At 39.2% G+C, this 21,648-nt stretch overlaps 1 protein-coding gene across 6 annotated transcripts in view; it reads left to right on the plus strand.

Annotated features, from left to right (window-relative positions):
- Positions 1-4,404: 4,404 nt before the first annotated feature.
- fkbp16 (FKBP prolyl isomerase 16) overlaps positions 4,405-21,648 on the plus strand; it is a 111,169-nt gene continuing 93,925 nt past the window's right edge. The window contains exons 1-2 of one of the 6 annotated variants that reach the window (XM_064335629.1): positions 5,524-5,615; positions 9,834-9,887. Coding sequence is in view for 2 of the 6 variants with exons in the window: in XM_064335627.1 (XP_064191697.1) it covers positions 4,961-5,615 (655 nt within the window). In the remaining 4 variants the exon portion in view is untranslated. Of the gene's footprint in view, positions 5,616-8,465; positions 9,019-9,833; positions 9,888-21,648 lie in introns of those variants that run through there. The other 5 variants (XM_064335630.1, XM_064335627.1, XM_064335626.1 and 2 more) reach the window with 5 other exon arrangements.

Genomic DNA, 21,648 nt, shown 5'->3' on the forward strand with positions numbered 1-21,648 from the left:
CCTTACAGAAATCACATAAAAGGTAATAGTAATAATAATAATAATTATTAGTCTTTCCTGATTAGAGAGATGACTATGAGAACATAATGTAGAGTTCACAAATAGTGCAAACATGAAATATGAAAATGTCCATGAGCGAAATTGTTCTACCCCTAGAAGTCAGTATTTTGAGGCTCAGGTAAGTGCTAGTGCTCACACCTCTGATACTTCTCTATTAAAATCTTAGCCTATTCCTCATGTGCAAATAATTTTGAATAATTTTGAGTGCAACTGTATGTAGAGTGGTAATGTTGACAGACACATCAGTCGTACATTAAAAATAGGAAAACAGCTCAATACTATAGTATAACCCACTGTGAAAAGGTGCCTACCCCAAATTTCAATTGCCACCCCAATCTGAGCAGTCTAGATCCTGGCCTGATTGGCTTGTCATTTCCCAATTATTAAGATCTGTGTACCACGCGAACATATGGGCAGATCCCTATAGGGCCTATAGGCTATATCAAATAAATTAAACATAGTTTCTGTGCGTTTTGCACTTCATGCGATCAAATGAACAAACTGCAAATTAATGGCTGGTTTGCTTTCTTCAATTAGACAGTAGGCCAGCGCTGTCATATTTTTTAAGTATGGGCAAATGTAATATAGCCTATAAAAAACTTTCCAGCGTCATTAGCTTAATATTTGTTCAGTCTTGTGATGTCTTTAGAAATCGATTAAACAAGCAAGACCATACGATGTATGTAAATTTTAACCCCATTCTTAATCGTTATACTGTTAAATTGAGATGGGGTTAGAGCTAGTCAAAGCGTCTAATCTGAATTAGCACTGTCGTTTTAGTTCAGTTTTCTGCAATACACTAAACGCAGACTAGATTGTTAGCTATCTACCCATCTGTCCATAAATGCTTGTTGAGACATTACATTAAGATATATTTCAGTAGCCTATGAATCTATCAGCAGTTCTGAAATACAATGCAACACCAGGTAGAAATTTAGACAAAACAATTTTTAAAACCTTTTTTTCTCTCGCCAACATAGCCTATGTGAAGTGGCATTGGCAGTAGCACGCAAATTACAGTAGCTAGTGAGTATGGCTGGTAGGCTTGTTATTTAAGTAGCGAGTTAATAATGTCAGAAACCGAAAATATACGCTACAGCTTGTGAAACAAAAGTAGACTAACAAATAAAATGATATGAGCATTACCTTAACGTTCTGACAGGCTTCCAGTGCTCGGATAGCAGTGTCGGTCAGCTTGACGTGGTAAAGTGTTTTATTCTGTATATTTTTGCTAAATTTTCCACACGAAAGTCCATAACGATACTCCTGTCTCAGCGCTGCCATGTCTGGAACTGAGACGGATGGAGACATTCTCACTGAAACGTCACATAGGCGGGGTTGCCCATGGAAGCGTTGTTCTGAGCTCGTCCAGCACATGCACGCATACAAGGCACAAACGCACAAACGCACAAACGCGCGCGCACCCATCACCCACAGTAAAGAGTAGGCTAGCAATAAAGTGTAAATGGACATCAGTCTGCAGACAGTTAATGAAATAGAGATGTCTAGTTAAAAGTAAAAATTTGAAGAAAAGTATATTTGTATAGGCTGTTTTTAAAAGAAAAGATTGAATATATAAAAACAAATAGCAGTTTTGGCTGTTCTTTTGGTTTATTATGTTAAACAATTTTATTGTTTTTATTTTATTCTAGAATTTTTCCCTCAGTCTATTTCTGAAAAGCTCTAGCAGGATGAATCCAGAAAAACTAATATGGTTATATTAAGTTTCCTTTTTATAGCTTCAAAAATTATGTCTGGTTAAAGGCAATAGAAAATATTCTGAGACTGTAGAAAGAAATAAACAAAAAAAATAAAACATTTGGAAATGAAAAAAACATACACATCTTATTGCGAAAGGGATTAGGCCAGACAGAGTAAAAGTATATAAATATATATAAATCTGGCTAACTGTGCCATGTATCTGTAAAGCCCACAACCAGATGAGGTGAGACAGACAGTCACATTAAAAAGAGGGAGAATTTGGGTTAATTAGTGAGCAGGTAATCCTCCACATGCAAGATGCTTACCTCCTGGATTAAAAAGGCTGTTTATAGGCACCAATAGACTCCTTTCTTGCCATATGGCTCATAGAGAGTCCCCTGGATGTGTAATTTGGATTATATGAGGAAGACATTGTTGTGCAGAACAGTGTTATGGTCAGGAAGAAAATACTAACTGTATTCCTGGTAAAACAACAACCAGAGAGAGAGAGAGAGAGTGAGAGGTCTAGGCCTCTAGTAATGCATTACTAGTAATGCACAGTAAATCTAAAAAAAGAGACAACGGTTTGAAGTGAAAGTGAGGCTCAATGTGGATGAGTCATAACATGTAAGCCTATTTAGGCAAATTGCTTGGCCTCTGTTTCATTGGGGAGAATAAATTCATGGCCCCACAGCAGCTGATAGAAGTGGAAAAACATGCTTGTTGAACCACCTGAAGCTGTGTGGCACACACTTCAGCTCCTTCCAGGCTTTCCTTTTCATCTGGTATTTCACCCCTGCCCTTCCAAAAACAAAAAAGATATAAAATAGAAACGGACAAATTAAAGTGATCTCACATTATGATTTTGTCCTTTTTTCTTCCACATTATCACTCTTTATTGAGGCTGATTGGGTGATAGTGGGAAGACCTGCAGCACTGAGAAATATTATTAAAAGCGGCCACTTTCCCCACAGATGCTTCTCTGTTCTGCAAATACCTATCAGTTTGGTTTGTTTAAGAGCAAATGTCGGACTTGCACAGTGCAATGATTTGCACTAAAATGCAGCCTCACATTCGGCCAAATCTAGTTCTGTGCTAAAGGTCATCTCATGCAATGATTTTGGTGTGATTGAGGCCAAATCACAAAGATTGGGGGGAGGCTTTATGTCTGCAGTTTCTGTTCTTCATGGGATTGGGTACAATACACAAGAACTATTTTACAAAGTAACATGTTAATTTAACTTACATGAGTTTGTATGAGTCCAAGATAAATCCAATGTACTTTATAAGAGCAAAATGTACATTATCTGAGTTTATTTAAGGCTGCACATTTTTACTGAGTACACCATTTACATTGAGACATTCTTCTAGAGTGACATACAAGTCTGTGTATATAACAAGGCTTGAACAGATCTTTTTTTTTTTCCACTGGACATGATATTGTTAATGTTGTAAACTCCAATTGAGCTGGTCAATATGAAATCACACACCTAATTAGTTTTCAAGTTATTTAAGTTTATGACAACAATATACTAAAGTTTGAATACCTGTAGTTTTAAATATGTAATTGCTGTTGTTTGAAATCTATAGTTAAATGTTTTGATAATAATACTAGCAGTGTTTTAATGCCGGTTCAATGCCTTTTTCTAAACGGCTTTCATTTTTCTCACTGTCACAGCAAACAAAAATCAAATTTCTTTTGTCATGATACAGTGCAAACAAATGAATCAGAATTAGTCATTCTGCACTCGCAGCCGTTCATCTCATATTGCTATTACTATTATCTACGTAGCATTTGGTTGGGCGCAACACCATAGGCGCATAGAACAACAACCCCCCATCATGAGTATGTGTTTGTGGTTTGTCTGAAATTGGATAATCTGTGTTTGTGCTTCTCTGTTGGAGGTTGCTTGCAATGAGAGCCATCCGACTCACCCTACGATGCATCAGTAAAAATTCTGCCAAAATTTTAAAATAGGATATTGTGTGTGTGTGTGTGTGTGTATGCAAGCTTGAGACTCAGCTAGCTCACCATGAAAGCCTGTTTTGTCTTGCTGTTAACTGTTTCCCACTATCTTGTAGTTCACAGCAGGTATGTCACAAGCCAAGAAAAACCTGCTCTATTCTTGGAAGCCTACGATGTCTTCTCTGAGATTTACATATCTACATCTAAATATTTCTAGATCTGTATACACATATATGGATGTGTTTATAATCAGGAATAAAATGGTTCCATTATTTCTGTATGATCCAACAAAATTATTCTTGCCCTATCACCTGCCACCATTTATCTAAATTAATTCCTGTCTGAACACTTAAGTTGTGAAAAAGTGCTGATGTATTTACACTAAGAAATTCAGTCTGTTTCAGGGGAATTTTCCACCAATAAGGGTATTTGAACAGAGCCTGGGACTTAGGATGCTTCATTTCAGAGATACGTAAAATTGTCCCGTATTGATCTTACTGAAATATGCTGCCTTTATACTGATGCAGGCTCACTGAACACCAGTTTTTCAATCAGTGTCTGCCATCTCCAGGCAAAAGTTTTTTCTTGACCTATGGAGCTCTCATCTGTGTCCTTGGTGTTGGGCGATATCAGGCTGGTGAGGTCATCAGGCTTATGATGTCATCTACTGACTATTTCTGATACCTTGGACAAAGTGAAAACCAATCATATCAGTTTTAACGGGACAAAAACTGAACATGTCAATAGAAACAGAAAGGAATAAAAGATTTGGCACAGTACTAGTTTCCCCCTGGAAGAACTCAAAGGTGGGTTAGGATTGTTTTTTATAGAAGTGTAACATGGGCTTGCATGATGAGTCATTAAGGAGCTTACATACATTGGACCAGATTAGATTTGTCTCTCCTAATCTGAGAGATTATCAGCACAAGAACCTGTTGACCAGAATTGCTCCACGGCGCCACACGTTTCTTTTCATTGCTAATTATTATTTTTAAAATCCATCACTTCCATTTCCCCAAGAGATGTAATCTTGGGGTGTGAGAGGGAGGGAGAGACCAGCAGAGAGAGGGCAAAGAGACAGAGAAACAGATACAGAAAGGAAAAGCAAGTTGTTCAGTGCAGACATCAAAGTGTGCCTGTGGGTTTCAGTAGTAAGGATTCTGCAGCAGTGCTCCTCCAAGCAGGGGGCTCTGTGCTGTAGGCAGAAGGGTTTTGCATCATCTTGAACTGGTGATGAGCTGGGCTGTAATTGAATTACAGACCCATGTGGGTGCAAGCTTTAGAGAACTCCACCGTCTGACAGTTGTAAAAAGCCTGGAGATTCAGCTCCAGGGTGGGCAGAAAAAGAGCTTTTTCTCACTTATACACCAGATCACACCTCCAATTCCTCCTGCTTGTGGAGAGAACCAGTGCTTGAGAGACTGCTGGAAGACTACTGAGAAACCTCTTGGAGACCACTGGGCTTCCTGTGGGGCAGCAGCTGGGAATGCCAGTGGAGAAAGAGGTGTAACCATGGAGATGACCAAGGCTATACCAGACCCTATTGCTGTTGAGGGGATGACCCCAAAGTCCTGGACAGAACAGGAGAAATTCCCAGCAGAGGAGAAAAAAGATGAGAGTCATGAACAACCTACTGCTGAAGGTGACAGCCCCAATTTTGTGGCCTCAGCCGCCGATGCCTGGCTGGAGGAGAACAGTAGGACTTTGAGGAAGACAGCCAGTTTTGGGAAGAGGGTGCACTTTCGGATACCCTTGGGTGGAGAGGAGACAGAGCTGGAGAAAAGTGAGGGATTAGAGGAGTGCCTCTTCCCAGAGTATGACTCAGATGAGTTGGCCTCCTCCTGTTTTGAGGAGCTATTTCTGGCAGAGGACTGGGTGGACATCACAGGTGCGTGACTCACAATGGCCCGATTATGTCATAACAGGGAACCTTATTAGCTTTATATTCCTTGTTTCACAGAAAGGAAATTAGTTAGGGGCGGTCACACTGAGATGAAATGTCTGAAAATTGCATATATATAAACTCTGCTCAATCTTTTTGTCAAAAGGTAGTTTAATGTCATGTCACTGTTGGCATCATATTATCATAGAGACACACATACTGAAACTGTAAAAATGGTTACCCAAGTTTCATCCACAAAATAGGGCAAGTTGCATTTTTTATTTTTTGGTTTAATTTCATGTTGAATAACTACTAGCTGATGTCACTGTGTACCACCTAGCTAGATTAACAATTCTAATTGTATTGGGATGGCAGGTATACCATCCCACCAAGTTACGCCTTGGCATGCCCCATACCTATGCAGCACCGAGAGTTTGGCACTTTTCAGGGTTCCCCACAGAAATAACCACAACCACAGACACTCAACCCTTAAAAATTCTGTACATTCTCACCCAATTTCAACTGACAGAATTCATAAACAACTTCACATGTCCACACAATAAAGCCCCAAACTAAGGGGATTTTGCGTTTTCTCCTTCTTCTTCTTCTTCTTCTTTTTATGAGAATTAATTTTCAACACAAGTGCTAATGTGCTAAGATATGTTTAATTATTGCTCTAACAATCGCTGCATCAAAAATTATTTCTCTAACAATTTCTGCTCAAAAGGGTGTAGATCTGTTGGGTAGTTGAGCGCTACGTTCCCTTTTCTGTGCCATCTTATGGCTTTAAATGATGCCAACTTTAGTGTCTTTTGGCTATTGTTGCACAGCTTAACTCTCTCTCCCTGCTGATAAGACAGCATTATTCACTGCATGGTCAAAAGTATGTGGAAGCCCAAACATCACATCCATATGTGCTTGTTGAACAGCTCATTCCAAAACCATGGCCATTAATATGGAGTTTGTCCCCCCTTTGCTGCTATAACAGCCTCCAATATTCTGGGATGGCTTTCCACTGCATGGGATTTCCTTCCATTCAGCCACAAAAGCATTAGTGAGGTGGGGCACTGATGTTGACCGGTAAGGCGGGGTTTGCAGTCGGCATTCCAATTTATCTCAAAGGTGTTTGATGGGGTTGAGGTCACGGCACTGTGCAGGTTAATCAAAATTCCTCCACACCAAACTCAGCAAACCATTTCTTTATGGACCAAGGGGCCTATCACAAACCATGAAAAATAGCCCCAGATGATTATTCCTCCTCCACCAATCTTTACATTTGGCACTATGCATCTTGGCAGGTAATGTTCTCCTGGCACAAATCCTGATTCATCCGTCAGACTGCCAGATACTGATACATGTGATTCACCACCCCAGAGAACGCGTTTCCACTGCTCCACAGTCCTATGGCAGTGTGCTTTACATCACTGCAGCCAACACCTGACCTTGAGCATGGTGATCTTAGGCTTGCGTGCGACTGCTCAGCCATGGAAACCCATTTTGTGAAGCTCCCAATGAACAGTTCTTGTGCTGATGTTGCTTCCAGAGGCAGAATTCTGTAGGGAGTCTTTCAACTGATGACAGACAATTTTAACGTGCTACTCATTTCAGCACTAGGCAGTTCCGTTCTGTGAGCTTGTGTGGCCTACCAGTTTGTGGCTCAGCTGTTGTTGCTCCTAGATTTTCCCACTTCATAATAACAGCACTTACAGATGCAGCTCTAGCAGGGCAAAGATTTGACTAACCAACTGTTTGGAAAGCTGGCATCCTATGACAGTGCCATGTTAAAAGTCACTGAGCTCTTCAGTATAACCCATTCTACAGCCTATATTTGTCTATGGAGATTGCATGGCTGTGTACTTGATTTTATGCACTTGTTAGCAATGGGTGTAGCTGAAGTAGTCAGGGTGTCCACATACCTTTGGTCATGTGGTGTGTATTTAAGTAGCATTTTGTTACCTTGTAATCCAGGTATTTATTTTTCTTCCTTGCTTGGTAATCATAAGATGGTTTAATCGAAAACTTCCGACCAGTAGATGCTAGCAAACAGTGTTAGCACCTAATGACCAGCTTGGTTTTTTAGACACCTATCAATTAGGGATGGTGCTGAATACAAATACCATATTCGGCAACACTCGAATAATGCATTCTTTCAAAATGTTTTTTCCTCTGGAATCTGTCCACAATTATTCAGATTCGGATCTTTTTTCCCATCTCTGTGATGCAATTCGCTCAGAGTACATTACAAAGTTTCTCAATCAGACACACACACACACGCACACACACACACCTGCAGAGAGACACCAAGTGAGAGTTTCTCTTAACACTAGATAGGCCAGAGCGATGCCATCAGACTTTGGGGATTTTAAAATTAAAATTACTCCAATGCCATAAATGCTATATCCTCCTCCTTCCAGGACTTTCCTAAATATTTGGGCTTAAATATTTAGGACTCCGTTTTTAAAATAAGAAAAAATTGACCCAGTAAAAAAATACAGGTAGCGTGTGCCATTTTCTTCACAAAACCCCCACCAGACAATAGATAACAGGTGCTTTTACCCAGGTGTAAACGTGTCTCTGTCTACTACGATACGCTATTCAGCAACTGAATGACAGATGGTTTGCTATGAATTATCCAATTAAGCAGTATCAGAAGTAATTAGCGGGCTCGCTTCCGGCAAGCCCACTTTCGGTAGCTTTCATATTTCATATTATCTGCACTTTCCGCCCAATTTTCTAGCTCTAACTAGTCCTTCAGTTTTTGCACTACATTCAAACTTTTTATACCAAAATGACCGGCCAGACATTGTTGCTTGTATTCAGATTTTTGAAATATTCAAAACTTTTTTTGAACATAGAGGCTCATGCAGGGACGTTTCGTGGAACGTTTCGTAGAACGCTGTAGGACGCATGCGCAGGTGGTCACGGTCTATGAGTAGGACGCACTTCCAACGGCACAAGATTTTTAAGCACAGCTTTATTGCCTACGCTAACATGTTCACGTTTTGCCTACTTTAGTTAACCTACTTAGCACGTACGGATGCTACCTGCACGCATGAGTAGGAGCTAATGACGCACAGCTACAACCACCGATACAGATGTATGGACACGCGGATGCTACAACGACCGATACAGATGTATGGATACACGGAGGACAACAAATAAGCTGAGGACATGCCATGGCTAGCTAGCTATATAGGTAGCCAAGTTTTACTCATGACACTTTCAGGATATGACTGATCCCTGGAACATAATCGCTACTCGCTGATCCCCGGCTGTATATGTAACGCTACAGTGCGCCGTGGGTCTGGACGGTTTCGTGCTTCTTCTGAGCTATGTAAAAACGGTTTATAAAACGTACGGTTTATTTTAAGTTCTAAATGGTATAGCGCCTGGTTGATAAGGGCACAAGGTTGGTAAATCTTTTCCTAATATATATACATATTTATTTATTTATTTATTTTTTATTTATTATTTTATTTTATAACATGTTAACACTTGTAGAATGAATAGTTCATTTTGTAAACTTGGTGAACTAACGTGTTACCTGCTATGTTAATTGATATAGTAGTTTATTATCTGCTATATGCTAATTGTATCAGCATTTTTTCGCGTCTCGTTAACAAGCTGTTTTCAGGCATTTTGTATAGTTTATTTTGGTTTTAAACTATTGAGATGTGTTTGATGTGCAGAACGCATTAAGAAGTTAGCGCTCTTGTTTGTGGTTAAGTGCGTTTTGGGTTATTAGCCACATACATTGGTGGTTGTTCGCTGCATTAAAGACATGCCATTTGTTAGTCTATTCTGTCAAGACCTGTGTTACAGGACCGAGCAACGCTAAAACTGCGCCTTTCAGAATATACGCACAAATATAATAATAGATATAGTGGCAAATCTCGTTCCTCGCACGAATTGCTGAAATACCGTTTGTACGGAAGTAATCCTCTTGTTGCCGGTGTTTTGTTGAGATGAACGAAGGTATGTTTTAAAACTATTTTAATCTAAATTCCACAGTAGCCCCCGACTGAATATTATTATGTAGCCTGAGTGAATTAAAGCGGGCCCATGTCATTTGTACCGTCGCGGTTATCACGAACATTGTACTGGTCTCTAGACTTGGAATAAGTGTCCCATTTATAACAACCGGTGTGTGGGAATCACGTATCGCGTTACGAGTTGCTTTACATTAAAGAATGTCCTTATATTAAAAATACGATTTCATTATAGATGTCCATCGACGCTGCGGAAGGCCAGAACTTAGTTGGTGGCCAAACGTGAAAGGTAAAACCGCAAATGATTTGTTAGTAAGCTTAATGGTAATGTATTGGTTTTAATGTAGTTTGTGTCTATTAGCATATTGCGTGTTAACCTTGTTAGTAGGAACATGTGGCGTGAATATAATGCTTATGTATGGGAATCCTTGATATGTGCCCCAGCTATGTAAATATGCATTAAATCATGTTGAACAGATGTAATAATTATTAAAGCAGCAAGCGGCGTTGGGAGGGGTCCAAGCATTGGCACCATCGCGCCCCCCATGGAGCGATTTTAAAATGGCTTTTTCCACATGATCATATGCCTTCACCCAACATATCTACTGAATATCATGATGATTGTATGAAATATTGATGACTTATGGCCAATTTTGTGCTAAGAGACGCTGTCGGATGGATGGATGTGTCCTGGCCGCTTCCCGTAAAGGCCTTTACTATGTCGTAACACTTAGATGGGATGTCGTAACACTTAGATGGGATGTCGTAACACATATATGGCCCGGCGTGTATGTACAGCTTCCATGCTGTAACTAAAAAAGGCGTCACACTAGTGTTGTCACAAGACCAAAATTTTGACTTTCATACCGATACCAGGTTTAGTATCACAATACTCAATACTGAAACAATATTGATTCAATATTTGGTACCTAACAATACTGAAAATACCTTCATAGATCAGAAACCTAATGTCCAACAGGGGTAACCTCATTTTCGAATTCAGTTTATTAAAAACCTGGTTTATTAACAACCTTTAAGTTGAAGCCTGTTCAACATATTAATAAGCATAGGCCTATAGTGGTACAACACTAAACAATAGAAAAATATAGCCTATTAAATATATTTCAATAATTAAACAATTGTAAAACTAAATAATCTTTAAACGGATCTTTCACTTTTAAATAGATCTAAAAACTGCATATTTTAATAACAATACAGCATCTTCCTATAATAAAATATTTCCAAATTAGAACACCTATTGCTACTGAAGTGAACTGAGTCGAAGCTTGCACTGTATCAACGAGTGAGTGCACAAGTGCAAGTCACCTCACTTCACAACCTTAGTTGCTACTGCCATCTAGCGAAGATTCTGACAAATTACACCTTTCATCCTCTCAATCAGTAATGCGTGAGACACATTCCCCAGGCTTTTACATTTGACACAAAACTACCGAATGTCGTAAAATTCTAATACCGAACCTTTTTTCTTTTTTTTAAGTACCGAAAAAGTGCTGAAGTTTCGGTATACCGTCAGACACATATTCCAATCCATTGCTCAGGTTAGCAGAGAATGCACATTTCAGAGCGCCTCAGAGACAGATAGAATAATAATAGGCTACACATTTCAAATAATAGATAGGACATTGAGAAAAAAACAAAACAAAAGACGAAATATCAACTCGTGACCTGCGTGCTGCTCGCAGAGTAACCTACCGTATTATTTATTCAGACACTGGCATATAAGAAAATGTTCGGTTACGCTGACCGATAAAACGCTATGCCAAAAGCAAAATCAGACATGTTATACATCGTTAGAAGGCCTATACTCTCACCTACTGAATAAATGAATTGTCAATCAAGCCAAATTGTACTAAAAAGGACGACAACGCCGTAAGCAACAGGTGTGGTATTACGCACAGGTGTTTTTGAAGGTAGCCGACCCAGGTGTGACAGATGCACGTATATTTCACAAACGGATTGTCCAAGACAATATATGACCACTCAGTCGCAAAAGGGACATCTCTATGCGTAAAACCAATGGTAAGATGTTTAGTCCCAGATATTGACTGTAGAATGACATGGTATAATTTTAAAAAACTTTGTCTTGTTTATTTCGTTATTCAGTGAGCAGCGTTTTCACTGCTGTATTGGCATATTTTAGGGCTAATGTCGGGTTTATCTTGTTGCTACGGAATATTACATTACATCACAGGCATTTGGCAGACGCTCTTATCCAAAGCGACGTACAACAAAGTGTATAACCATAACCAGGAACAAGTGTGTCGAAAACCCTAGAGAGAAGTACCGTTGGTGTTAGATAAACAGCTTCACTGCTTGGACCCCTAATAATAATCCTAACAGATACAATCGGGTTCCACCAGCTTTGCTGCTTGGACCCGTAAATATAATAAATTAGAAGAATAGTTGAGACTATTGTGATGTATGGATGCACATTATGAATACACATTCATGCAAGTACATTTTAATTCGGTAAATGTTTGAAGCTATACATTTAATATGCACTTTTGTTGTCTTAAAGTAATAATCTCGAAGATTTTCATTAAAATAAATGTCTGTTAAGTCACTATCTATCGCCAAATTAGGTAAAACAATGGTGATTAAGCATATTATTATATTAATTTATATTATTATTATTATTATTATTTATGATTAAAGAACTGGGTGTCTGTGGCGACATTCCCGGGAAAAAATCACAAGCGGCGCATAGTTAGTGACTCGTTTTCCATCACCCATCAGTGCTTGGTCCGCCAGAGAGGGTAGGCGGAGCTAACGCAGCAGGCTCGCTCTTCAGATGTTGTGTGAGCGGCGTACTGTTTTTTCCGGTGTCTGCATGCGTTACAATAACAGAGAGGGAGGTGGGTGATTATGGAACCCTAAAAAGTTTTTGTGTAACATGAGAGGTCATATTATTTGTTGATGTATATTTCGTATTACATTTGATGATAATGTAACGTTACTAAATGACATAGCTATTTGAACAGCTAATGCTAGCTACCGGACCATGTCAACAAAGGCAACATTAGTTTAGACAACGTTGCGCACAGTATCCATCTCTCATATCAGGTAACGTTGCATTAGCTAGCTAGCTAATGTAAATAACACAATCTAATGTCGGCTAACAATTATAAAAAACGTTAGCCAATGCTACCGACCTCGCAAACCGTCTCTCAAATGCAATGCTACCTTGTGCAACGTTGCAGTGTAGCTAACTAAAGGCCAGTTCAGATCAATGATTCGCAACGAGACTGGATGCAACTTGCAAAATTCCAAGACGTCTGATTGTAAACGTTCTAAAACTGCACTTGGCGATTTGACAAGGTGGGTCTTTTGAGACCCCAGGCAACGGCTTCAGACGCTTTGCAACTAACCAGTTCACACCGCTGCAATTTTCTCTGCAACATTCTAAAACCGTTTCGTCTCGTTGCGAATCATTGATCTGAACTGGCCTTAACGTTACCGTTATTTACACTGCCATCAAGTTCATCAATATATTGATCGGAATAAAGCCGGGGTATAGGTGGAGCAAAGCCGGGACTGATTTCTGTGTAAAGATGTCAAGCCGGAGAAAACTAAATAAAAGAATACGGCAGTATGGATTAACGTTGTTATTATTTTATTATGCTTCCTCATATGTTCCTTCAGCCTTGATGCCCTTTTTTGATGAAATCTCCTTTGTTTTTGTTTTATTCTTCTTGTTCTGATTGCTAATTTAACACCCAGCTCAGCTTTATCCTCAGTTTAGCTAGCAAAACCAGAAACACGAAGGGTAACATTTTGCAATGCGGTTGTTTCAAAAATATCACACAACAATCATTCACAAAAAAGACTGTTTATTGTGCACGAGATAAATAATTGCACAAACCACAGCGAATCCCACAAATTCTTCTCTGCAGTGTAAAGACGTTCATACCGGGCAAAAAGTGGATAAATAATGTTTGTGGAAATTGATCATCACTAATTCTACTCCAGGTCTGCTACAGCATTTTAACCCGGCTCAGCAGTGTAAAGACAGCTTAAGTTAGCCTAATGTTAGACAATGAATGAGTATGTACATACCGTTACTTTTATAACAACCACTTTTTTATTCAGTAAATAGTAGGATAAGTGTTATAGTTGGCGTGGCCCAGGTGCCAACTGGCTGACGTCACACAGGCGACACTGGTTGGATCCGGTTGGATCTCTGGGAAGTGAGGTCCAAAAACACACCTGCAATTACTGCTTTTCGCCATTGGTACCGCCAAAGAGAACGAAACGGAAATCTTCGAGATTGTAACTTTAAACTCAGTAGCAAAATAAAGGGATACTTAAAAGAGACTCTAGGATTAGTAAAGCCATGTACACAAAGGTTGTTTCCTATCATTTAAAGTAAATATATTCATGTATTTTGTATTTGTTTTTGCTTTAGCTTTTACGGCCCTGTTTATGATTAACAACATTAAAGAACTTCATAAACCATCTGTAAAGAGGCTGAACATCATTCAGCCGGGAACGCTATACACTCATTAAAATGCATTGAGGCTTGAGGACAGTGCCAGCTGGAATTTGAAGCAAGCCCACACAATTCCTTCAGGAATTGTAACCTTTCTAGTTTCACACATATAATGGCACACAATTTATTCACTGCAATCATGTGATTAAGTTTATAAAGCCTCTAGGGTGAGTATGAATAATTGTGGACTCTGTAGTTATAGAAATGATAGGCTTAGAACTCTGGAGGTATTTTCAGCATATTTTCAGATTTTAACTGAAACTGAGACTTTGAATAAACTGAATAGCATAGCTACATGAAAACTGTGTGAAATGTAACCGATTTGTGTGTGTGCGGTCCCAGAAAACCACCAAAGCTGTGCATGCTCTTTGGAATTGATGACAGGAAAATGACAGTGTGTATGTGCGATATAAAACCGCATTCCAAGGAGAAGGGAGGGAGAAATGTGGTGAATTCATTATTTACTTAAAAAAAATATTCACTACTTTTCCCATTTTGTGTTTTGTCCTGCACATTTTAGTGCTTTTCTCAATGTTCCTGTAATATGCCTCCATACATTTCACCTTTGCCTATATAACAAAATTGCTTTAATGTAGAAATACAAACGTTGAAATTGATTCAGTTTTGTCCTTTATTTCAAGAAAATAGTTTTGGAATATATATTGTTTTGTAAGCTTTATGAAATTAGGTCGCAACTGGTGCAGAAATCGATGCTGTCATGTTGTATACATTACATTACATTACATTTATTTGGAAAATGCTTTTATCCAAAGCAACATACAATAAGTACATACCGAAGGTAATTGGAACAACTACAAAACACAGATCTGATACATTACAATATTCATTATGTAACATTATGTCCAGTTCACGCAGTAAGCATAGGCTCAGTCAGAAAGTAATGTTAAGTTAAACTAGGAGGCATGACAATGAGCTACAACATCAAGATAACAATACAAATGCAACAAAAGTGCTGGATAGAGGTAAATGTGTAACATGAAAGTGCTACAGGTATAAGGCAGAAGGGTACAAGTAATAAGTGATCCTACATTTGGAGTGCCCTGAAGAGTAGTGATAGTTAGTCCAGGTACTGTCTGAAGAGACGCAATTTCAGACTACAGTGGAAGACGGGCAGTTACTGAATGGTTCATAGAGGAACAGAGTTTGTTCCACTACTGGGAACTAGGGTGGAGAAGCTCTGTGGTAGGGAGGAGCAAGAACCATTAGCCTGTATAGTGGGGAGTGCAAGTCGCCCTGTTGCAGCAGACCGGAGTGGTTAAGCTGGTGTGTAGGATTGAATCATGCCCTGTAGGTAGGCGGGGGCTGTCCTGTTGACTGCAGTGTAGATGAGGGTCAAGACTTTGAACCTGACCCTGGTGGCGACTGGTAGCCAGTGGAGTGACCTCAGCAGGAGAGTGATTTGAGAGAACTTAGGAAGGTTAAAGACAAGTCAGGTAGCTATGGCAAGCCCTTTAAACAGCAAATAAAGTTGAATCTAAATCTATATCTAAATCTAATAGCCCATCTAGTAACCCCGATTCACATTACGGATATCTGTAATTAATTTATGACTAGTCAAAATGCTAATTTAAGATATCCCTAATTACATTTTGACTAGTCAAAATGCTAATTTCAGATATCTCTAATTCCATTTTGACTAGTAAGATTTTGCCATTTCTATGGAAGTTCTATGGAATTCAGATTAAAGATATCTACAATTCAGTTTTGACTATCTAAAACGTGAATTTCAGATATCTCCATTTAAATTATGACTTGTCGTAACTCAGATTCGAGATATCTTCAATTCAGATATCAATTACAGATATCTTTAATTCCTTGTTATTGAAGTTATCTAAATTATCTTTTTTGATATCTGAAACTAGGATATTACTAGTCAAAATACAATTGTAGATATCTTGAACTGGAGTTATGATTAATCAAAACTAAAGTGGAAATATCTTGAATTTGAGTTATTACTAGTCAATTGTCCTTTTGATATATACAAAGAAGTTCTGAATGTCTTGAAACTAGACATTATCTTATTTTGGAGATATCTTCAATTATCATTCTGACTAGTCGGAATACATTCATAGATATCTTCAATTATCATTTTGACTAGGTCAAAAGGCAGTTGTAGATATCAAAAACTGGCTCCTTGTATGAATTTCCTCGTTCTACTAATGCAGCGACGCCTGAACCAGAGTCAAGCGTCTTTGTCAGGGTTTTCAATGCTGCGGCCCATGCGAGAAATGAGCTGTTAACTTTACTGTCTGCAACAAGACAACTGTTTCGCCCCATCTCTTTCCACTTCGTGGAATTTTCTTACACGTACATTTTTTAAGAACAGCCACCGCCATTTCTTAAACCATTATTGATCACACTAGGTTTGCAAAACATTACATTTACATAATATTTTATTTGGCAAACACTTTTATCCAAAGCAACGTGCAATAAGTGCACACCGAAGGTCATTGGAACAACCACAGAACATAGGTCAGACAAGGTGCAATTCTTATAATGAACACAATGAACATAGTTAGTTCAAACAGTAAGCATAATGACCAATATCCATTGCGAAGCCTTGCATTAGAGTCACGTCAGGCACAGCAGATTTGACTAGGAATAATTCTAGTCAAAATGGAATTACAGATATCTTTAATTATCATTTGGTATGTGTGACAAGTCGAATGATGATTCTTCTGACGTCATTATAGATATCTTTAAAGGCATTTTGACTAGTCACATTGTAATTATGAATAGTGAAAATGCATTTGTAGATATCTAAAATGTAATTATGGATAGTAAAGTGAGGCTATTAAATGTTAAGAGGGCTTGCCATAGGTAGCAGAATTCTGGATTTGTCTGATGCCACTGGAAATCAGCGAGGCGGTAGTAGGTAGTGAAAAACACCATCTTTCTTGAGTTAAAAAATTACAGACACAGGTTGTTGGCTAATGACACTCCCAGCACTGGCTCTAAAATATACGACCTGCCCACTAACAAATGTTTCCTCCAAGCAACTTTTCAGTATAGCTGAGGATGTTGTCTCCTCATCACTCTAGGCTGCTCCCAGCACGTGCATGAGCTTGTCTTCACAAAATATAACTTGGGGAAGTTTGAGTAAGAGTATAAGACCTGAAGATATATTCCACCCACAGAAGCTTTAAGGGTTTTTCTTTAATTCATCCCAGCTTCTGTAAATCAAACATATAGATAAAATGGGGCTTCAACAAAGAGTGGAGAAAAAGTATTCAACAAAAAACAACAAAACATTTTAGCCTTACATTTTGTAGTTTTTTTTATTTCATTAAGAGTTCATTGCATACATTAGTTCACCATGAAGATGAGAAACTATTTTTTAATTATAAACGTATATTACAGTTTATACAGTAATTGACTTCAATGTCCCTCAGGTAGGGGTGGTGGTTCATACAGTTCATACAGTGCAGTTCAGAGTGAGGCGAGTAATTATGTTTTGATTTATAAAACATTTAGCCTATGTTTTAAACTTGATTTGACTGTTTCTTTACCTCCGTGCTATAAGAACCTGTTTTGGCTGTATAACATACAAGTCATTGTTTGTTTTAAAAATTAATTATTAAAATGATAAAAGTCAGGGATTTTTGGCATTTTATATAGCTTCCATGTTAAACTCCACCCACTTCTGGCTTTTATCAGAATACAAATACAAATAGTTCTGTTGTTTGAACAAATACAGATACAAATACGAATAGTGGCATCTCCCACTACATCATTAAGTTAGGGGAAGCCTAACTTAATCCATGTAGGCTACATTCTGCTTTAGACATTGGTGGGGAGTATTTACATACTGTTTGCTTGCTGATTACCACAGGGAGAAATAACAAAGAACAGGACTTTGTTTGGTATATTGTGGTTGTTGATTTCGATTTCGTGTTCACTGATTCTACTGCCAGAGATTTGTAGCCGCTTTTAGGTGCTAATATGTAAATTGTGTTTAATATTTGTGATATCATGATTGCGTTAACTTTCTATCGCTGCTGGTAACACTTGCCTTGTTCTGTTTTGGTGCACACTGGGAATTTGGTAATGGGTTTCAGCTTGCCATTGCTCTAAAAAATGTTTGTTGCATTGAATTTGTTCTGCATTTAGATAGATAGGAAATGTCTGAGTATTTCTCTACATCTTTGTAAAAGAAGATGTTTCATTAAAAGCAAAGTAATAAATAATAAAATTTGTTTTAACAGCCAATTCAAACTATTATGAATTATTTGTGACAATATTTGTCCTGTGTTGGCAATCATGCTACTTTTTTGTACTACTCATAATCTGTTTATTTTGCTTGTTGCTGCACTGCCATGACAGTGCCTATCCAATGCATCCATGGGTTCCTGACACCTGTCGAAGATTTCACCAGAGATGGAGTGTTACTGCCATGTTGCTTTTCTGCCATACGCAACACATATCTCAAATACTGGCAATGCATTTAAATTAACTTACCGTGACTGGTGGCTGTGTTCATTAACATAACAAGTCTTAGTAAATAATCCGCTAAATTGAGAACATGCACCGATGCAGAATTTTGCAGCACTAACGGTAATTTGCTGCATGCTTAGTAAATATGGCCTCTAGGGTGCTCAACTTGTGTAGGGGAGAACGGGGCAAAATCTAACAGAGTTAAATGTATCACAGACTTTTTAGGTCGATGCATCAAGCTTGAATGACATATTTCAGGCTAAACACACAAAATTACCATCACTTTGTCTCTGACGAACGGCGGGAGAGCTCAATTAATATTTCGGATGATGTTGACAAAAGCCTGCTTTGGCTATATGCAAGTGAGTTTTTTTTACCAGAAGTGTTTTTTGGCTACTTTATTATGCGTGTATGTCAAATAATTCAAATGTATGTAATCGTAAGCAGTCTTTTAGTTATGAACAAATCGCCCCCTGTAGGTACCATGGCCTACAAAAGACACTAAACTACAAAGCCCATATGTGCACTGTTTAACCATGCCCCCTACCACAGCTTACCTGTTACAGTATTGGGTTACTATAAATTTGAAATGCGCACCCTTCAATAAAACTGAGGTTGCCACTGTTTCGCTCTCTCTGTTCCATGTTCCTCTCCCTGGACTTGCCACCCTTCTCCCGTCTCCCTTTCGTGTGAGTCCACTATGAGGCGCCGATTCATTAAAAAGTCTGTCATGCCCCTTTTCCACCAAGGCATTTTGAGGGCTGGTTCGGAGCCGGTGCCTAATCGCGAACCAGTTCTTCCATTTTCGACAGCAAAAGAACCGGCTCTCGGCCAGGAAGACTGGTTCCAAAGCGGCAACTCTTAGCTGGTCTAGTACCAAGAACCGCTTACGTCAGGGGCTGGGGGCGGGATTATCGTGACCAACCAAGACCAACTAAAACTTTGTGACCGCCAGGTAGAGTGAGACCACCTTCGTTCGACAGACAGGAAAACGTAGCCTAAACTGATTTGCAACTATATATGAAATAGGCGAAATATCGGTAACAACCTGTACCTAGTTATGTAGGAAAAAATGTCCTTGTTATTCTCCAGTGATTATTTTTTCTGTACTTTCACGATTTTTTTCTGTGGCGACAAATAAGTAAGAGGTGGTCCAGCGCTATAGCTTTTGGTTGCTATGGGGACGTGTATCGACCTCCCCATATAAATGAATGGAACCTTGCATAAATTTGCTAGCAGTTTAAGTGTCCTGTCTTGCGATGTGGTCGCTATCAGTACGTCTAGGAATCTGATATTCACTGTTGTAACCCAAGGCAAAATAGCCATTAGGAAAGCAGTTTGAAATTATGAAGCAACGTCTGTGCCATTGGATTTAATGGGTCGTGATGAGATAACTCTGAGCGTGTTGTTTGTCTTGAAGTTGATATAGTAAATAAAAGGTCCCTCCGGTTTTTCGCGATTCAGAATTTTCGGAATTCAACACAATTTAAATAAAATGCCCGACGCTGCATAATTCCTAAAACGGCCAATTATTTTTTACGAATTATGCAGCGTTGGGAAAATTGTGGCATTTTGATGTTGTGTTGAATTCCGAAAATTCCGAATCGCGAAAAACTGGAGTGACTAAATAAGGCTGAAATAATATAACTAAATGTATATGTATGAAGTTGTTTTCTTTTTGTTTTTTTGTTTTTTGTTTTTTTTACATTTAGACAGTTTATTATGAGTATTTTTTCAGGACATACATTTTAATAGGTAACAATGTTGCTGGGAAAGCGGAGACGTATACAGGAGTATACAGTGACGTAATGACATGGCTCTCTAACCTGTGGAAAAGCAAACCGGTTCTTAGAAGGTTCGCAAATTGAACCAACTGCGAACTGGCACTAGCACCAGCCCAGAACCAGCACTAGGTTCGTGTTGGTGGAAAAGAGGCATCAGAGAGCGGCGGGGGTGGGTGTCCAGGAGTTAACTGCCGGTGGTGGGTATTATTTTTATTTTTTTTAACCTTTATTTACCCAGGGTAGGTTCGCTGAGCACGGATGCTCTTTTGCAGCAACACCCTGCTTCACACTCATACACATTCACACCTCAGCCACTTAACTCCTGGATACCCACCCCCGCCACTTAACTCCTGGAGACCCACCACCACTGTTCTCGGACAGACTTTTGAATTAAACGGCCCCTCATAGTCCACATGCCAGGAAGAGTTCGCAAGGCCTGCAACGGAGCAAGGTACGTATACCCCCGGCTACTGGCTGCGGGAGGAACCTCCTATGATTAGCAGTGGTTGAACAACCAGGAGAGCCATGCACGACCGATGCATCCTGCAAAGCGATCTGCAACAAGGATCAGGCTGTGTGTTTTGGAACCAGAAAAGGGTGATCAGCTTCCCCTGTTTCACAACTCCCACAGACTTCGCACTGAAAACCAGGAATCATTTCCAACAGCGGAACTACAGGACTCAAGTAAGGCTGTAACTCTGGGCACAGCATAATTCGCAACGGACTGATACAAGGGCCTGACAGATACAAAGCGTCAGACGCTTGCGTCAACAAACGCACCCATTGTTTTCAATAGCTGTAGACAAACTGGAGGCGTCCAGTGGGCATGTCAAAACCTGTTGACGCGCCTTTAGGGCTCGGTTCTATTTTTGAGAGTCGATGCGGGGTACAGACCACCAAAATACAATGTGTATATGGCATCCCGGCATCCCGACCGTTCTAAATTCTCTTTTGAGAAACACAATTAAATTTAATTAAATAGACAAAGGTCTGCACAGATCCTGAAGAATAATAGGTTTGTCTGTGAAACTACAGTAGTCCCGTCTTCCTTTGCACATACTAGCTGTAAAAAAGTAATTAGAAAAAAGTGTAGGACGAAAGAAATTCTGGGTACATACCCATCGTGATCTCCTCTGTTGACACTTCGACGCTTCAAATTCTCCCGCCTTCGATGTGAACAAGTGGCCTCACTTGACGTGCGTCATTGACGCTTTCTATCTGTCAGGCGCTTTATAGTAATTTATGACTAAATGTACATGACGATGCTAACGGTTATTGTGTTTTAATGATAAATGTAAACA

The sequence above is a fragment of the Anguilla rostrata genome, chromosome 5, assembly GCF_018555375.3.
Source record: "Anguilla rostrata isolate EN2019 chromosome 5, ASM1855537v3, whole genome shotgun sequence".
NCBI lineage: Eukaryota > Metazoa > Chordata > Actinopteri > Anguilliformes > Anguillidae > Anguilla > Anguilla rostrata.